General features: G+C 46.5%; 1 protein-coding gene across 2 annotated transcripts in view; it reads right to left on the bottom strand.

The window, feature by feature from the left end:
* The window catches only part of XPOT (exportin for tRNA), a 464,061-nt gene that overhangs the window by 275,344 nt on the left and 168,558 nt on the right, over positions 1-20,159 (bottom strand). For both annotated transcript variants that reach the window (XM_085653409.1, XM_085653408.1), the window contains 3 exons: positions 18,131-18,299; positions 9,981-10,217; positions 2,304-2,342 (listed from right to left, as the gene is read on the bottom strand). In XM_085653409.1, coding sequence (XP_085509535.1) covers positions 2,304-2,342; positions 9,981-10,217; positions 18,131-18,299 — 445 coding nt within the window. The remainder of the gene's footprint in view (positions 1-2,303; positions 2,343-9,980; positions 10,218-18,130; positions 18,300-20,159) is intronic.

Genomic DNA, 20,159 nt, shown 5'->3' with positions numbered 1-20,159 from the left:
CTCCCTCTACCCTTATCATCACTTAAGTTACGTCTTTCTTCTCCCCTTGTAATTCCCTTTCAATACCTACCTTATCCAACATACCTTTCCCAGATCAGTGTTTTTCCCACCCCCCTCTGTTCCTTTACTCCTACCTCAACCTCTCAGCTTTGTTCCTCCCTCAAAGACATATATCACCTCACCTTCACTACCCGCTTACAATAACAAAAGGTTTTCTTCACAGGCACTGAGAGATCCACCCTCTCCAATGCAAGAACACACTGTAAACACAGGTATCATGTCAACCACTAAGTGACTGACAACAACCTTGCAGCTCTGCATTATGGAAACCTAGACATAGCTAGGAATGGAGAATGGCTCACTGTCAATAAAGATATTCCTCTAGGGTACAAAACTGGAATCACAGAAACAAAGCAGAAAAGACTGCCATTCATCACTGAAAACATAATCCAGTCTTTGTCCGGAGAGAATTTAAACTGCTACTCGCTGGATGCACCCACCTGCAAATGCATTGTGGTCCATTTTCCTATTCCTATGGTAGGACCTCAAACAACCATGGTTGAAAATGCAGCAGTAGCTCTTATATTCCAGTTGTCCCCCCATTGCAAAACAGTACATCAATCCACACCCATCAACAGATTACACCAAATGTGCATTCAGTGAAAAGCTTTGAACTCCTGTGATATCACACGTTACAAATTTACCAGTGACACTTACATCATCCTTAGACTGAAGAAAAAGGTAAAACAAGCAAAGGGCAATGGTACAGTTCAAGGGGAGACTCCAAAGTCAAAGTTGAAAGCATGGAAATTACTGGCAAAGGAAAGGGACAAGAAACCATTGTAGGCTCACTGAAAGTACAAAATATTCCATCTCCTGAATGGGTGGTTACAGGAAAAATGTTTTAGCAACAAGAGCACCAACAGTCATAGTGGCACACACTACAGTCATAGTGGCACACACTTGCCACAGTGAAATGGGCAATGCTCCTTGTCCATCTGGTCTGGGGTGAAGTTGTCCAGTTTCCTAGGTCATTGCATCAGCACCACTTCCGGCCCAGGATTTTCTTTGCTTCCTAGGAAGTTTATATCTCTCTTTTCAATTTGATCAACAAGACTACAAATTACAGAATGCAAAAAAAACTGGACTGGATGAGTTACTGACGCAAGGAACTGCGAGCTTGAAAGCTCTACGAGGGTCAGCTTCTCTACCTGGTCTGGTCAGGCTAACTTGCACTTCTAGTACAGGTCACAGCAGCATGCCCTCGTCTTGAATCGTAGATGGTTTCCTAGCCTTGTGGAAAACTGGAGACATCTAGAATCCTATTCCTTGTGGGACATCTTTCTGTGCTGGTGTAGCAGAGCTTCTCCAAACATCCAGAAGAACATAATCTACTACAACAGGATTGAGTGGTAGATATGGATGCAACATTTATTTAAACCTAGGGGCACTGCCGGAAAATGAGGACAAATCAAGTTAGGTTCCCAAATGAAAAAATCATATCCCCAGCAAACAGCATTAGACCATACTTTTTCTGTCTTTCTTCTAGAGCTTCTACAAAGGAAAGAGAGGCCTGAAAAAGAGTGTTCAAACAAGATAATGTAAATCCCAGCAAATGTAAGGCTCCAACTGAGGTCTCCATAGACTTCAGGTACTGTTCGGCAAGCCTCAAAGGGATGAGGCCGAAAAATACTCTGAAATGGGATCTGCTTATGTCTAGGCAGATCTACAGACATAGCTACCAAATGACAGAACCATTTTTAGTTCTGTCTATTGTGTTCCATGTTTGATCTGGGCTGAATGTATTTTGCAACTTGAAACTAGACAGGGCTGTCCTGGTATCTGGTGTAAGGAAAAAAAAAGCAGGACTGGAATTAACTGGTACCTGGAATTACAACTTGTGTTGCCTCCAACAATTTTGCAAAGGACACTTTTCATACCAAAGAAAAGCCGTTCTTCATTCAAGTCCAAACACAACGCAGGGCAGTCTGATAGAATTAGTGTGATCACCCCAAATTAAAATAACCCTGAGGAAAAATACGAAGTCAGACACCCCACACTATGAAGACTGAAACAATATCATTAGAAAAGACACACAGAAACAATTTCACGGCAAAGCTGAGAGTCAATTATGTTGAAGGAAAAAGCACAAGAGATTTTCGACGGGAAAAATATATTGAACACTTACAAATAGCTTAGATATATAATAAGGCTTCAATTTATAAGAATGTTTAGAGCGGAAGATCCTGACTGATTTCTTAGGCTTCTATGTGGTTTTATACATTTATACAGTTGTTGCTTACCTCCACATGCACTTTCTGTTCATCCGACAGCAAGGTGAGCTACAAAGAAAAACATTTTTAACATTATTTACAACTTGCCTGCTCTAGCTTGCAGAAGATGCTCTCACATTTTACAGCATTGAAAAACTATACAAAAATTCAATTCTGGATTAATCCGCACTCTAATTAACGGAAATCCACTTGGTTAAAATCCCAGAAAATTATCTGACATTGCAAAACTTATAAACCCATGCATACCACTTACCATCAACAACACAAACAACAAAAAATGTGAGTCATTCCTTGCACGACTCTTTCAGGAGTAAGAAAAAAAACATTCAACTCTCCCCCACCCAGTCAAAAAATTACCCCATTCAAGATACAACACTCTTGTGTAATTGGCCGACATCTGATCAGACTTGAAGCAAATCGCCCTGTCTGAATTTTCATATACTACTGCAAAGTTCAAACCCTTTTGTCATAACACTTATCCAATCCTCTCAAAGCTTATGAAAAATACCAGCAGCTCCTTACTCGTCACAAGACCAACATGATTAACTTCCCGAACACTAGAGGAAATCATCAATTATCTAAAACCAGTAAGATTTCTTTAAAAAACAATGTTGGCAAGATGGCTCTTAATCAGGCCTAGTCAGGTAGCAAAGGTCTGAATAAAAAGAGATGATTTAAATCCAAGAAAATATTGAACTAGAACAGAAGTAGTCAAGTCAATCTGGAGGTCACAAAAAAGCAGAATAAGAAGCAGGGCACATTTAAGGCCTTTTGCAACAATTAGACATCACAGAATGAAAATGTTTCTGGCATGCTGAAGAGGTTGCAGTTCAATAACAGCTGGAAATTCCAGAATTCCTTTTTAAACTTCTTGTAGGTGAGAGATGAGCAGGCTCGATTCGCCTTACAATTTTTATTTATTTATTTTATTTTTTATTGAGTGTGAGTTTTGAGAACAGACCGGTCTAAGAAGGAGCTAAGAAATACAGCCTCTGTTTCTGAAACAGCAATTCGATTTTTACAGTCGTAGGCGTAATTAAGAAATAGGTCAGATCAGGAAGACTGCACAATGACTTCTGGGACAATTTATGTGAGGCCTGCAATCTAAGCAGGCATTAATACTTCCTCTTCAGATGAAGACACTGGAAAAGTACCAACTTCCATTATACACAGAGAAGCTACAGGAGTTAAACAAGATAACGTAAAAACATAGTTTTTCACCTGTGGGTGTAGTTTTGCTGCTTGAACTTTCTGTATTTACATGCTGCGCATTATTCCTCCATCTACTGGTTGGGTCTGGAATTCTCCACTCTTTTGTAGTCCTTCTTCTAATATTGTTTTTTGTTGTTGGTGGGCGTCGACGGACCCCCATTTGGAGACTCTTGTGACATCGTAATGCATCCTCCGGAAGCTCCCACCTTTGGTCCTCATCCTCAGATTCTTTTTTTTTTTGGTAGGTTGTTCCTTCCATCTTCTTGGTGGAGGTGGGTGGGTCACTTGTGTATCCAGCATGTATGCCTAGACAGTAGTGTCTTTTTAACATGTGCACAGATCACAATGTTTCTGCCGTACACATTTCCTGCAATGGTGTATTTGCTAGAAGGCAATGGTTGCTCCTTTCTTTCTTCTCGAATGTGCTCTAGGTGCTGAACTACATTTTTCTCCAGCATATGTGTGGCACAGCTGAATAGTCTGTGCTAATTATCCTGCAATTGTGTTTTAGCTACTGGTCCTCCCTGGAAACTGTTTGCAAATGAAACAAATAGTTGCTTAGTCTTTCTGGTTGGCTTTGTCTTTTCAATGTAGTGCATTACGGCTCGTCTTGACTCTAATGTGCGCAACGTTCTTTATGCATGCATCTTTGGTTATTGGAAAAAACGCGCAATTTGAATACTTTGATTCATGTGAAAATTAGATTAATTTTGCCATTAACTGCGGGTCTGTGCTAATGTCAATACTGTCTTTGTGAACCAGAAAGTATGGCTCTTGTAGCGAGAGGGCCTGCAATTCACTCACCCAGAAGTTATAGCCACCAGGAATGCAGTTTACAAGGTGAGCATTTGTAATGAAGCCTTGTGCAAAGATTCAACAGGTGCCTTCATTAACTGAGTGTGTACCACATTTAGATTCCATGTGGGTGCAGGTACCTTTTTTGGTGGTGCTATCCTTTTGGCTCCCTCCAAGAACCACTTTATTACTGGTGCTGTGGGGAAAAAAAGCTTCTACCAATATGGCATCTTGTGTAAGCCACTATTGCTGCTAAACATACCTTTAAAGATGCATATGTTAGCTTGCATCCTAGAGGATGTGTTTGATATTTTAACACCGTTTTGTCCTTTGTATTTTTCCCTTTATTAAGACACTAAAGCAAACATGTATTCTACTTTGCCATGTGACATTTTCTTGTTGTTGGCTTTCTTGCTTTTCTTGGCACAGCCATTGTGTTTACATGCAGCTTTAGGTGTCTGGATTCTAAGTCCTCAGGAGCCATGCTGCTAGGCTCAAAGCCACTGGTTCTGGGTGTAGTACCCTTCTGTTTTCCCTTTGTCAACAGACCTGTTGATTTGGTAAATCCTGAAAGTTCCCTTGTGTCAGATCTATTCGTTCCGAGAACCATGTATGTCTTGCCCACTGCGGGTCAAAAGTATTTGTGTCATCCTACTTATTCTACATTTGTCGATCACCCTGTGTACCAGTGGTATCGGGGGTAGAGCGTACGCAAAGGTCCATGACCAGTTTATCTAAAATGCATTCACCAGGGATTGGTGGTGTGGTTGTCTGAAGGCAAAGCTTTGGCATTTTGCGTTCAGTGGTGTAGCAAACTGATCTATTTCTGGTGCTCCCCATTTCTGAAAAGATTTTTCAATTACCTTTTAGTTTAGTTCCGATTTGTGGGAGCATGAAGCTTGTCTGCTCAGTCTGGCCACCTTAACATTGTTTTTCCCTGGCAGACGAACTGCTATGATTTCCATCTTCTTCTGAACTGCCCCCTTCCAGGGTTCTTGGGCTAGCTTCGACAGGAGCTGTGACGGAATCTCCCCCCATTTGTTGATATAAAAAATAGCAGTTGTATTGTCTGTTTGGATTAATATTATTTTCCCCAATAGCTCTTTCTGAAAGGCTATTAAGGCTAGGAAAGCGGTTTTCAATTCCAAGATGTTGATATGTTTTACTGCATCCTGTTCCTTCCAGACTGCTCGTACCTTGTGTCACCATGTGAGCTCCTCAACCCATACGCGAGGCGTCTGTTGTAATTTTAAGAGTAGAAGTTGGTTGTGCTTATGTTCTCCCCGGTGTTATATGTGACCTATTCAGCCATACTATCTCCTCTTGTACCTTTTGTGCGACAACCACTAGATCTTCCCAACTCCCTGTTGCTTGTGATCATTGATTCTCTAACCATTCCTGTATTGGTCTCATGTGAAGTCTTGCATACAGGATTAAAGGGATGCATGATGCCATCTTCCCTAATAATTGCCCCCACAATCCTTATTGTCAGAGCTTTCCCCTTCCGATAAAGGAGAGATTCCACCAATAGTGATTGTGTTCTCTTTTCGTTGGGAAAGACCTTCCTTGGATTGAGTTGATCCTTGCCCCCCAGAAATAAGTTATCTTGTTCTGATTCTGGAGACTACTTCCCCATGTTTACGGAGAACACCAATGTGTAAAGAGTCCTCATTACCTGTTGTATATGTTCTTTGCACCTGCTGTAGAGTTTGCTCTTACTAACCGTCATCCAGGTAAGGGTAGACATGTATGCCCTGTCTTGTTAAGTCTGCTGCTACAGGTGCTAGACAATTTGTAAACACTCTTGGTGAAGATTTTATCCCAAATGCCAGTATTGTGAACTGGTAGCAAGTCTTGTTCATCACAAATCTGAGGTATTTTTGTGCTTTGCATTCATTGGAATGTGCAAGTAGGCATCTTTCAAATCTATAGTTGCCATGTAATCCCCTTTTTGCCTCCATGGTATGACCTCTTGCACCGCTGTTATGTTGAATTTTTGCGTCTTTATAAGCTTGTTTATAAACCTGAGGTCTAAAATTGGTTGTAGGGAACCGTCTACCTTTTGGAATTAAAAAATATGTTGAGTAGTTTCCTTTGTTGAATTCTTGTCTTGGTACTTTTTGTATTGCTTTTTTGTCCAGCAATTCCTCTAACTACTTGAGGAGATGAGGTTTTTCAGCTTTGGAATGTGCCTTCTTTTTTGGTCCCATTGCTGGTTAAATTTTGTCTAGTTATATGCAATATCCAAACTGTATTATGTTCAGTATCCATTTGTCTGAAGTGATCTTCCTCCACTCCTAAAGGATGTGTTTTATTCTGCCTCCTACTGGTGTTGTGTGTAGGGGTACTAGATCCTTGTTTATGCCTCTCACTGGTGGTGGTCGTGATAGGTAACCGGTCTATGGCAAGTCACTTATTTGTGGGAGTTGAGCCTCGTCTGTGTGGCTGACTCATTCATCAGGCTCTTCCCCGAAAGGGCTGGTGTCCTTGCTGTTGGTACTGCCAGCTCTGTTGAGTGGTGGCAGGTTGGTTGCCTCCATGGAAGCTCTGGTGGGATGTTCTAGCTTGGATGCTGCCTCTCCCTATAGGTCTGCACGATGGTGTTGTCCCCCTTCCCATTCCTACACAAATCTGCAAGGCTCCCACAGATTTTGACATGATGTTGTCCTTTAGTTGGATTAGTGGTTCATTCACTGCACTCCCACATAACTGCTCCCCGTTAAATGGGATATTAAGAATGTTGACACGCACGTCCGGCTTGCAATCAGAAATTCTCAGCCAAGGATGGCATCCAAGGGTGATGCCCATCATCATTTGGCACCGTGATGTGTCTGCCGCGTCCAATGCAGATTTTAGGCATGTGTTGGTGATGTTCTTACCACTTTCAGCCAAGTGTGTAGCCCTTTTTCTGTATTGTTCAGGGAGGCGCTTCATATGTTCTACCATCTTCTCCAAGTGTTGATGGGCATATCAGTTCAGTAGGGTATTGTAATTTGCAATGCGCCACTGGTTAGCTGCACTACATTCAAACTTTCGAGACATGAGGTCCATCCTTTTGCTCTCCTTGTTTAGAGGCGGGTCTGATGAAGGATGGGATGTTGGCCCGCATCTGCGCTGTTGATTTTATAATAGAGTCAGCAGGTACTGTGCCCTTTATATATGCTGGATCGATTTCCTCAACTTCTTTGTCAAGCTGGTCCTGCAGCGTCGAAGTTTTAGGAGGTATCCAAAAACCCTTTAGACTTTCATCAAAGTCCTTTTTCTGTAAAAGGGCAGCCATGCCGGCTTTGGGACGCCTCTTCTTCTCTCGAATACTACTGCCCTTTCTTCGGCATCAAGACTTGCTGCTTTTTTCTTCAGGTCGCAGAGTCTTTCGAAGATGTTTCAGTCATCAAGCTTCGATGTTCTGATAGGGACCTGTCTGATTTAGACGGACCTGTCTGATTTAGACGGACCTGTCTGATTTAGACGGCATGTGCTTGCTCCGTCCTTTGACGACTTGGATTTTTCAGGAGTGTTTCCTCCTGTGGTGTCTCCTTCGAGAGATCCTAGGGGCTCCTTATCTCAGGCTGCCTGCGGACAGCAAGTGCTTTGACGCCCTTGAGATTGTTTTTCGTGACTCAGGCATTTTCTTCGAGTACGATTATTCTCTTACCTCTGATCTCTTCATCTTTTTGGCCGGCTGGCTTTCTACAGCGAAGATCCGTAGATCTGTGTCAACTGTTTCATCCTCTGCTTCTTCGGCGACGTTCTCCTCCTTTTCACTTGAGACCCATGTCACTTAGGTTTGGAGAAATCTGTTGTACCTGCATGTTGTGATGGGCTTAGCGCTCTCTCTCTCTCACCCTCAGTGTCTTTGACGTGAATACGGAGCAGGCATTGCAAACTTCGCTTCGGTGATCTACAGGCAGACAGAAGTTGCAGACCGGGTGTTTGTCCTTCTGCGAAAACTTGTGGTGCCATTTCTCGCAGAACTGGAATGGGGTGTTCTTGATTAGGCCGCACAGGGAGCCATGTAAACAGGCATTCTCCTGAATTCTACTGTACCTCTTTGCCGGTGTTATCTGATTTCGGTGAATGTTTCGGCAAATCTCTTCCTGTTATTGGAGATCCTTCAGTAGGCAGCCATACCCAAGGTGGGAGCTTTTGGAGCAAGCAGTACAACATCAGAAGAGGCATCAAATGGGGGTCCGTCGAAGCCCACCAACTACAAAAGAGTGCAAAATTTCGTACCCAACCACTAAATGGCAAAATAATGCAAAGCAGGTGAATCCAGAAAAGATTAACGCTGCAAATTAATACTGATTGTGTTTGATATGCATCTTTGGCATTTGGTTCCCGGAACCATCCCAAATGCTCTATGTCTGTATGGTTGAGTTTTGAAGCATGAACACCCATTTGAGGTACCTTTGGCATCAAATACAATTTCTAGAGAACATCTGGGAAAATGGGAACCCAACGATTTCAACATGGTGCGTTTCCACTGATGAGCACAAAGAACATGCGTGTAACCATAGGGCTCCTTCCTGACTGTGATGTGCAGAGTCCAAGAACAGTGATCTCCTACTAGCAGCAATAGGAGCTGCCAACTCTCAATGGGCAGGTGCCAAATTCCTTTTAGCTAGTCCACTTACTTCCTGATAGGAAGCCAAAATTATCCTCCATTAAAGGTCCCTACTTGGGCTCTAACGGGAGTCAGCTCTTCAAATCTACAAATGAGTTACAGCACCTTGGAAACAGGAACTCAGCAGATGCTGCGTCCCTATATATAAAATGCACGATTTGTGTGGGTCATCTATCGTCACTCGCATTCGATGAACTGTCTAGAACCAGACATTACCAACATGTGCAACAGAGGAAGGCAAATTCTTCTATTATTACCTTCTGTGAATCAAAAATACACTATTTCCAGGAAAGGGAGACAGCAAATGAAACAAAGGCACCACACCATAGAATCAAAGCCAGGAGTTCTACATGGGGGGAGGAAGAAAACAGGAACTAGGTGTGGTTGTTCGAGATATACAGGTAGGAGGTGGTATTAACACAAGTATCACCCACACTTGGAAGGGATGAAAACTCTTAAGGAATTAGATCTTTTTAGAAGCTTTTATACACTTGCTAGGAAGTGGAAAAAGCATAACGAGAAATATCTATGGTGCAAGAGTCACTTAAATCCACAATATTCTTCAATAACGGCTACAAGGGCCAAAAATAGATTCTTTCAGCTGTTTTTCCAAGCCCCACATTAAAAATATCCAATTTTCTCAGCACTAACCTCGCAGAAGCTAGATGCATTCCAGCTCAGAACCAGTGATAAGGCATCACACCAAGTCACAGCCAAACTTCTGACACTCACACATCTTCAACAGTGTGAACCCACATTATGCTTATTTACTGAACCCACATCATTCCTATTCATTAAAATAACTTTATTGTGCCAAAGAATGATACCTAATGGTAAATGTGTATGGGCTTTGTTGTCACATTCATGTATGCACAATGAAAATGCAAACAAAATAAATATATAATGTGGTTTTCAAAACATTTGATAAAATACTGATGACAGGCAAGCATTATTAAGGAAGAGAAAATTAAAAGATGCTAAAACAGTTACTATCATGAAAAGATAACTATATGTAACATTTTTTTTCACCTTTGTTTTAAAATTTTTAAACATACTTGCTTCAAGATCTGCAGGTAGTCGTAACAAAAACTAATAATATTGGTAGAGATGTCATCGTCTTCATGTACAAGCAACCGCAGCATGAGAGGCACTTTACTTTCAATACTATGTAGGGTTTCCTGTGCACTCTTCAGATCACCACTTTTAATCAGTTTAGTCCAACTAATTATTAGTGATTGTCCCATTCCATTCACAAGTTTGGAAAACCTGGATAGAAAATCCACATCTTCCTCCTGCAACACAATAGATACCTTTAAGTATGAGGTTCACAGAGTAAGCAAGACAGAAGAATAGGAATCTAGGAAAGGTGAAGGAAGGCCAGAGCAGAAAACTCTTTGGAGCATGTGAGTACTACATAGTATGTCAGTGTACCAAGAAACAAGTGCAGAATAACAATTACTACATCAATACATTATGCACAAAATACAGGGTTTTAATGTTGCAGAAATTGGTGACAGCTTTAGAAACGTCTTAAAGCACATTGCAACCCTTCTCAATCATACTTGTCTGAAAGCAAACTTGGAAATTTTGAAGTTAAGGTTCACTGACCAAGCCCCAGCAGGGAATAATCTCAAGAGGCATGGGCTGAGAACTACTTGTTTTTTGTGGCAGTGTCCTACCAAACTAAGGTTGTGGAGAGAGCTTAGTGTTGTCCTGTCCAGCCTGTGTCCGGTTCAACAGAGGAAACCATCATGACGTACGAGTTACTTACCTTCGGTAACGATGTATCTGGTAGAGACGATTCTTGCTGCAAATTCCTTCACGTAGAATTATCCCCAGGCGTGAGACTGGATCCGGAAACTTTTTGCCACAGCATCCCTGCGCGCTGGGGGCAGGGCGACATCACGCAACTCCGCCCAGGCGTCGTTCGCATACATGACATCAGCGAGGTCACAGAAGACCTGCCCCGGTGCGCCCACATCCGTTTTCTTCTGAGAACTTTTCCGCACCACAACGCGGAATCACCAGATAAACAAGCATTGGCATAGTCAATAGGTCTCGCCTTTGGGACTTTATAAGTGTTTAGCCATGCAACAGTAAATGTTGTTGTACCAAGGATATTGTGCTGGATAACTAAACACTTATAAGGTCCCAAATGTGAGACCTATTGGCTATGCCAATGCTTGTTTATGGTGCTGTGATACACACACACACACACACAGTCAGAACACTGTGATGCTCTGTGACGATGGTAAGGTTTTCACTATTGTTCAAGTCTGATTAAAAGCCACAAAAGGAATTTGTTTAGACTGATTTGATGCAGAATGAGCGCTGGCTTATAGCCTTTCCTGGTAAAAACTTATAGGCCTTTTGTAACTTAGGGGGGTGGTTTCAGCAGTGATGCAGCGATGCACCCTCAGTACAAAGGCGTTGGGGAGATTAAGTGAGCTATTGCCCAGCGTCACATGGTGCTGGGCTGAGCTGCCACCGGTGATCGAACCGTAAGACCTGTGCTCCAAAGTCAGCCGCTCTGGCCACTGCGCCGCACCGCTGATGTATTAAGGTAAAACGCTTTGATGACACTGTCTCCCATCCATGAAAGTAATGTCCAATGGCGATGGGACATGATTTTTCTTTGGTTGCAATGCCTGCAGCACACCCTACTTTTCATTAACGCAGGTATCAATCACTTAACACCTGACGGCACACTTCAAGTACCCATCTAACAGCTGCTTTCATCCAAATACCACGATTAGATTTCAAAAGCACTATGTGCCGATGGCTGCAAGGCCCCTTAGGCCTAGCAGCGCTGCACTACAGGGTCTCCCCGGGCCTTGCAACACTAGAGCATTTTGAAATGGGATTCTCGGGTGCGGGGTCACTAAGTGAGCAGGTGCAGGGCCCTTAGGGAGCAGAAGCGAGCCCATGGGTAGTTGCCGACGCCTAGGGGCGGCCCCAATACAAACAATGCAAGGCAAGGCAAGTGTACTCTAAGCCTGTGTGGGGAGTGCGGATAAACCAAGGCTTAGCCTCAGAGTCTAGACTTAATGTTCACATTTACAGCTGTATTTAAACATCACACCTTTGGCTCAAGGGCCGCATGTCAAGACCTGGAGTTGCGTTCACCTCCGCTGCTGAACTTCCGCAAAGCCTACACTGTGTGTTTTCCTTTCCTTCTTGGTGTCAAGCGTCGACTTGGAGATGACGTCACCACAAATGGCTCCTCGTGACGTAACAGGTAGAGTGCCTGAGAAAACCAGCTGCCGTCGGTGGAGCCAGCTCTGCAGCACACTTTCAGACATTGCCAGCTATAAACGTGAACTTAACAAGAGGAGGGGCAGAACAGGCAATCCTTGTGTCCACACGTACTTTATGTGAGGTAAAAAAAAAGGCACGGAGACGCTCTCTAGTCTTTACTAACCACTGACCTACATATTTAGCTGCAGTGGAAGTCATTAAGGGTTTCAAAACACGCACAAACTCTCACGTTTTCGCCATAGAATTTTATGACTTCCTCGTCCATCAAGTTAACGAAAGCAGCGGCAAAACTTGCAATCTGATTTTAATGTGCAAAGCCAGCGAATGCGGAGGCCCCTAGAACGCAAAGCTAGTGTGTGATGTTTTTCCTTTTTTGAAGTTACCAATACTTTAAAAAAATATTCATCCAGAAACTTGTGGCAGTAAATACATGTTCTGCTTAGAAGACAGAATGATATTTTGCTTTTGTAAGATTCTGTTAACGCTTCATGGATATTATCATAAATTGCGTTACATTGGATTTGACAACTTGAAGGCAACAATTGTTGTTATTAAATCCGGCATACTCTATACTTATATACATGTGAAGGGTATACCACAAGTTACTAAGGAGTTCTGTCTGCAAATAGAAGCGGTGACCGCAAGGTGAGACACTGTCACACAGCACAGACAAAGTAGCAGTCTATGGTGGAACTGAAGGAGCCACTGTTGTCTTGTCATATGACCCTGGCATGGTTGGTAAGTGAAGATCGCATCAGACCCTACCATCAAACAACCCTCTCTTGCCAGCTTGTTCCACAGTTCCAGCCTGCATGCTCAATATGCCCCATTTTGGAATGGAAGAAAGGAGTGTATGTTAAGTAAAGTAAATAACGTTGCTTCTGCGTCAGTTCGCAACACTTCCTGTATTACGGTAAAAGGGGCTTGGCACTGTCTTTTGAACACGTGTATTTAGTGTTGTTTGAAGTTTTCCTCAATAGAAATGTTTGATTATCTGCTGCCCTCCTATGGCTCAATGTGGAATTTTCCGCAGAAAAACACATTTTAATGGCTTCTGTACTCTCAGCAGCTTTAAACAAGAACGTGAAAAGAAAACAAAAAGTGAAAGTGATCGCTTTAACGCGAAAAGAAAAAACAAGAAGAGAGCTTGCATCAGGAGTAACAAGCATTGATCGTGATCAAAGCGAAAGACGTGCGGCCGAGTGGTGCTAATGACCCGTGAAAGACAGATGGAGGCTGTGCGCGCTAGCCCAGCCAGTAGAACTTTGAAAACTCACCTACTAAAATGTCTCTCCGAGCCAGCGCATACGCTGGGGTCAGCGAGACCTAAAAACTGTGGAAGCATGGGAACAGTGTGCGAAGAGCAGACAAAAAAATTGGACAGAAACAGTGAAAAAACAACACCATCAGAGTAGTGCCAACACCGCAGAACCCAAGGGCAGGGAAAGGAGAAAGAAGAGCAGGAACCTGCACAGTCACCCTGCCAGCACAGACAACCTCCCATCCCTGAGCCAAGAGCATACCTGAAAGCTATGGCACACGTAGGCAACCCCCCCCCCCCCCATCCTGAGCAAGGAATGGGACCAGTCCCAAAACAAACAGGGACAACAAACTTCCAAGCCACCCCAACCTAGAGGGCAATCACCCACAAGGATAAGGGCACGACATGGCCAGAGGGCCTTCAACCAGAGGATAGCAATGGAAGGAAGGGAGGGAGGACAAGGATAGAAGCAATCCCCCCTAAACCTGGAGCAGCCAGAGCAGCAGGGCACCGGCGCACCGAAACCACATTCTCCAAAGAACCAAGGGAGGAATGAACCGCCCTCAGAGGGAGCCACCTGTCAAGAGCAAGGGAGGCACACACAGGAGACACAGCCCCCCCACCGGGAGACGGGTCCCGAAGACCAACCCAAGGTTTCTCGCAAAAAGGGGGAGGAAGGGTGGGCTGTGAAGGAATCTGCGGCTAGAATTATCTCTACCAGATACATAGTTACCGAAGGTAAGTAACTCGTACATCTGGTAGAGACTACTAGCTGCAGATTCCTTCACGTAGAATAGATACCCTAGCAATACCCACGGAGAAGGAGGGTCTGCGAAAGGACCCCACCAGCCAACGCAGAACAGAGGGCCCCACAGGGGACCAGATCTGTAGACCAGGTAGAACCTCGCTCCTGCCAGGCCAAGGGAACCCCCACAAGCAGAACCCCACCGACCCCAAGGGGATGTAGGAGGGAAAGAAGGATGAAGAGGCTCAGACACTCACAGCAGAGGAACCAAGGGCAAGGACTGAGAGGCCGAAGCACCCCACTCCCCCACTAGGCAACACAGCTTCCGCCGAATGCCAAAACAGGAAGACGGAAGAAGAAGAAGCCTAGAGAGCCCAAGGAAACTAGGGAGAAGAAGGCGAGCCCACTCCAGATGGAGAATAGCCTGCCAGCCAGAACAATGCCGGCAGACAAGGCCAGAAGCAAGAAGAACAACCCGAGGAAGGCCGAGTAGGCGACGCCTGGTAAGGGAGAACACAGGGACACCCCAGACCGCAGAACGGGAGCAGGGAGAGGAGGAAAGGCCCGGGCCACCACCACGAGTGGCCGCGCACACGACCTCAGGAAGCAAAAGCAACCTACGTAAACACCATGGAGAACAGGTACCCGAAAGCGACCAGAACCCTCCAGCAGAGCGCAAGCCACATGACAGCCACCAAAACTGCACATAGGGCACGTGTAGTCCCAAGATATGGGAACCCTCTTTGGAAGAAAATCCGCAGCAGAGGAAGAAACAAGAGAACCACGGGGGGAAAAAAGCACCCCCGCTGCAGGCTTGACAGCAGCCCAAACAAAGCAGAAGACCCATTCTCAGGGCCAAGTCTGTGCAACAACTCCTGCAGAACTCCCACACAACAACAAATGGGCCGTCCAGCAGCCAACAATGCCAAAGTCCTAAGGAAGGACGTAATTGGCCAGAAAAACATACTCCACAACCATAACAGTCGGCCTAAGAAGGCCCAGAAGCAACCCTGACTCAGGAGTCACTGAGGAGGGTACGGAGGAGGAGGAGACAAGGCGGAGTAGGAGGACGGAGCCCCGCAAAGAGCCTCTGGATGGCGGAGTCGGCCGGGGCATGGAACAACAGACTGCCATCAAATGGGAGATCAATGAGCCTCTCCCCAATATTTTCGGGGAAGACGCCGTCCTGAAGCCAAGCATGGCGACGGAGAGCGACTGAGGAAGCCATGGCCCGGCCCAGCGCCTCAGAGACGTCCAGAGCGGAGCGGAGCGGAGAATAAACGCAGCAAGCTCCCGGCCATCCAAGGCATGATGCCGCAAATCCACCTGAGCAGACTCCTGGGACGCTGCAGACCCCAGAGACTCAGCCGAGTCCCACAAACAGGAGGAGGCCCGAGCTAGCACACACAAGGTGTTAAGGGCCGCAGGGCCGCGCTGGTCGAGGCGAAAATGTTGCGTCCCCAAGTGTCCAGCCAGCGGGCCTCACTGGACGGCGGAGCCAACAGGGGCGGCAGGGAGGGAAAAGCAGTCCGCAAGAGGGGGCTGGCGGCTGAGGGGTGAATGGACAGGCACGCCGGGTCACGCGGCGTCGGAAGGTGCCGATGCAGAAGAAGCGGAGGCACCGGGTCCCCAGAGGCAGGACGCCTCCAAGCCCCCATCAAGGCAGAAAGGAGCAAACCTTCAAAAGGAAGCAAGATTTCCCTCCCACCAGAGCCCTGGTGGAGGACATCAATCAGATGGTCTGCCGGAAAGTGAGTCACCGGGTCACCCATGCGCAGGATGCCCACAGCCGTGGACACCGCGTGAGCGAATGCCGCACCCGCATCCGTAGGGCCCCGCAGTGGAGAAAGCAGCTCCTCTGTGGGCGACGGCTGAAAACTAAGGCGGCCATCCCCGTGGCCAAGCGGGGCGGGCAAGGGCCAGACCTGGAAGTCAGAAGGAGCCAAAGAATGAGGGACCTGCCGCTCTTCCGATGAACACCTCTGCCTCAGGAAGGGCAGGGAGCTGCCCTTCGATGCCGGTGAAAAAGACACCATACGGCGACAAGTCTCTGGGGAGGACGACACCAATATACAGCCTGCCTCCGGAGAAGAAGGAGCATCCGAAGATGAATCCGCGGTACGATCCCTGTACGGATCCGTAGAGTCCACTGCTTGAGGCAGGACACCGGCGCCATCCGGCGTCACCGGGCAAGGGACCTCCAAGTCACCCCGCACCGGAGACCGGAGCGGGGACCGGAGTACAGCTGGAGCCGCAGGGGCCCGGACGGCGCCGGCCTAACCCCGCCGAGGCAACCACCTGCGTGGGGGAACGGGACGGGCCCGGGGTGGGGCCCGAGGCCCTCCGCCGGCCGCGGGCGAGAAGGAGGTGAGGGTCGCTCGGCAACCCCTGAGGCGGAGCCGGGGACGATACAACCTCCGACTCGCCCTCCAACAAGGCAGCCGCCTGTGAGGAGGTACGAGAGGGGCCCGGAGAGGGACGAGGGGTCCGCCCTCGGCCCGGAGCGGGACGAGGAGAGTCCACCGACCCCTGTGGCTCCGCACGTTCCAGCTGCTGCCGGCGCCGTAGCGGCATCACCTCGGCCTTAGACAGGACCACCCTGCCAAGGGAACGAGAGGGGCTCGGGGATGCGACCCGAGCCCCGGCAACATCCTGCGACACCACAGGGACCCCCGCGGGAGTTTGCGGCGAGACAGAGATGCCATGGCCTGAAGGAGGTGCCCCAGAGGAGCCGCACCCCAACAGTACCACATCCTCAAGCCTGGATCCGAACCAGTCGGCGCCAGAGCCGCCGGCGGTGCCGCAGAGTGCCCTGCGCAAGGCGAGGGATCCGCCGACGCCCCAGGAGGGGAAGAAGGAGGAGACGTGAGCGAGGCCTGCAAAGCCGCCGCGTAAGTCTCCATCTGGACTCTCAACGCCCCAACACCGGGAAACGGTGGATAGGACGACACGTGGGGCTGCATCACCCGCAGAGAGTCCACGCCGCCGGTAGGCCGGAAGCCAGCCCCGGGGACGAACTAGAACACTTACCCGCCGGGGAGCGACGCTCACGGGACATCGGAGAAAGGCGAGGACGACGACCACGGCCGGACCTGAAGCCGTCCGCCTAAGCAGACCGAGGGGAGGACGTCGACCTGGAGAGACGCCCCCCGAGAGAAGTTTCATTTAGCGCTCCCACCGCGACTTCGGCTTCAACTTTTGGCATGCCGCACAATCTGAGGTGCGGTGATCCTTCCCCAAACACCATATACAAATGAAGTGAGGGTCCGTCGCCGACATAAGACTCCCACAAAACATGCAAGTTTTAAAGCCCGAAGGCATTCGCACACTGTTCCACCAAAGAAATGGAAGAAAGGGGGGGCCCTAACAGGCCCGTAGCAAGGAACAGATCTGCGTTGCACGCGGAAAGGGAAAAAACTGCTGTGGGTGCGCCGAGGCGGGTCTTATGTGACCTCGCTGACATCACGTACGTGGACGACGCCTGGGCGGGGTGGCGTGATGTCGCCCCGCCCCCGGAGCGCAGGGATGCTGTGGCAAAAAGATTCCGGATCCAGTCTCATGCCTGGGGATAATTCTACGTGAAGGAATCTGAGGCTAGTAGTCTCTATCAGATATATTTTTATGTAAATCAGTATTTTAACAGTTAAAGAAAAATATCATTAGAAGCATCTGCTATGTAACCTTGAAACAGAAAAAAACATTCCCCATTGTTAGCTCCACATTGTGGCACTGTTTCCAACCTGAGATCTGCATGGCAATCAAATCATCACAGCTTAGGGCTCTGCAAGGGAGTTTTCTCTATGTGTTGTCCAAAGGAATGCAGTCCTGCATATGTACTTTTAGCAACATTTTCATATTATTTCATAAAATTCTGAGGTCTTGAAGAAAAGGGACTGGGTGACTGTTTTGCATCGTTAGGCTGAGAAATGTATCAAACTAACCTGATCAATGCTGAAGAAACCAGACGACTGGAGCACTCGACACAAAGACTCGACCAATTTGGTTTTATCAATTGGATCCATTCCCTTATTTACAATTTCAAACAAGCAGTCACACGCTTCTTCACGTAGAACTTCTATGGACATGTGACTTAGCAGCATATTAATAAACCTGCAAATAAAGCATACCAAAGTTTCTGTTTTTAGTGAGTGACTAATGTACTTGAAATATTTGTTGAACAGATTTGCACTTGAGCTAGGTATTTAATACAGATTGTGGGAAACCTAGAAGTTTATAACAATGACTAAATACCGGCCATGAAAAAGTCAAATGAAAATAAAAACAATGGCTTGTAACTGATCCTACCTTCATGTTTGATATTAAAAAGAAGCAATGCAAAAGAAAAGGCTTGTTGGACATATCTCTATCTCTTGTCTTTCCACTTAAGTGAGCACATTCTCATATCCATTTAGTTACTTTAAACTTTTAATTATAAAGGAATTAATTTTTAAAAGCTGGTCTTCTCCAAGACTCCCCAGCTCCCCATCGCTGCTTGTCAGTTGCCTCCTTCCTCTGTGTGCCTCTTCCCTCTGGACTGCTATAAATTAATCCTGCTCTGTGCAGGTTAGTCCTCAGTAGCTAGCCTTGACAGCCAGTTTTTTTTGTTTTATTTTATTCTTATTTAGTTCATTTAGTTTTAGTATTTAGTCTATTTTTCTGCTTTTCCTTAGCTTGACTGGCCGCCACCCACTTCCCACCTCCCCAACACCCATCCCAGGACCTACCTAAGGGAGGCTGTTGCATGGGCGCGCCAAAGGCTAGCCAGTCTGTGCCCAGCACCAGGAACCCTAGCCTTCCGGGCACCCACAGGTACTCCAATGCAGATCTCCAAGCCCTGGACCTCGGATGCCACAACAACTGCTGCCTCGCATCACCTCTTTCTACAGCAGGACCATTCACCTGCCACAGCGGCCTCTTCACCTGCAACGTAACACCTCCCGCTCTCACAGAAACCTGTGCCACTCCAATTACGCCGATCGGAAACAACTTTGATCCACATCAATGCCAGATCTCTCTGCACACACGCCACCGAAGAGTGGGATACCATCTCCACCCTCGCCCCTGATGCAACCTTCATCACAGAGACCTGGATCAACCCCTCTTCCGCCCTGGCATGGCCACACAATGCCCAATGGCTACAAGATGACAAACCACGACCGCACCAACAAACTCAGAGGGGGAAACGCCCTAATCCTCAAAGTAACAATCCGCTACACCACCACCAAAGACCACACCACACTGATCATGTAACACTTCAATTTCCAACTCCAATGGATATGAGAATGTGCCAGTGGGAGAGAATCAAATGCAAGTAGATGTTACATAAGACTTGTGAAGACAAAAGTGTTACATGATCAGTGTTGTGTGGACTTTGGTGGTGGTGTAGCGGATTGTTACTTCGAGGATTAGGGCGTTTCCCCCTATTTGCTTTTACATATCATTTTATTCCCACTGCATCTAATGCAAAAGCCTGATGACAGATCATAGTATCTTCAAATCGTCTTAGATTAAATTATGTTATAGCAATGTGATTGAAGGTAGAAATGAATACTGGACAGAGAAATGATCTGGGTGACACTATACTGGTCATACTGACCAACTTTTAAATTTGCTTACAAGTTAGCGTTGTGAACCAATTTTTATCAATTCACAATGTTTCAAAATCAAACCATGTGTTGAGATCTACAGGTGGTTTGTTTTTTATTTTTAGCCTTTTTCTCCGATCAACTTCAACATAAAAATACAAATAAATTATGCATCTTTGAGTTGCATTTCCCAACTCCTGACACATTAGTTTAGCACTCACAAGGTATCATCTCATGAGGTGACTGACATCGGTGAAACGTGGGAGAGACAAAATTCCGATCCTGCAAAGAAAACAGCCATAGACCTGCAATTTCCAACTCCACACAGATGACAAAATAACCATAGGCACCCCCCCCCCCCCAACGGGACCACGAACCGGCTACG

The sequence above is a fragment of the Triturus cristatus genome, chromosome 4_1 (genome assembly GCF_964204655.1).
Source record: "Triturus cristatus chromosome 4_1, aTriCri1.1, whole genome shotgun sequence".
Taxonomy (NCBI): Eukaryota; Metazoa; Chordata; class Amphibia; order Caudata; family Salamandridae; genus Triturus; species Triturus cristatus.
The sequence above is the reverse complement of the archived record's forward strand: the minus strand, read 5'-3'. Positions and strand labels throughout refer to the sequence as shown.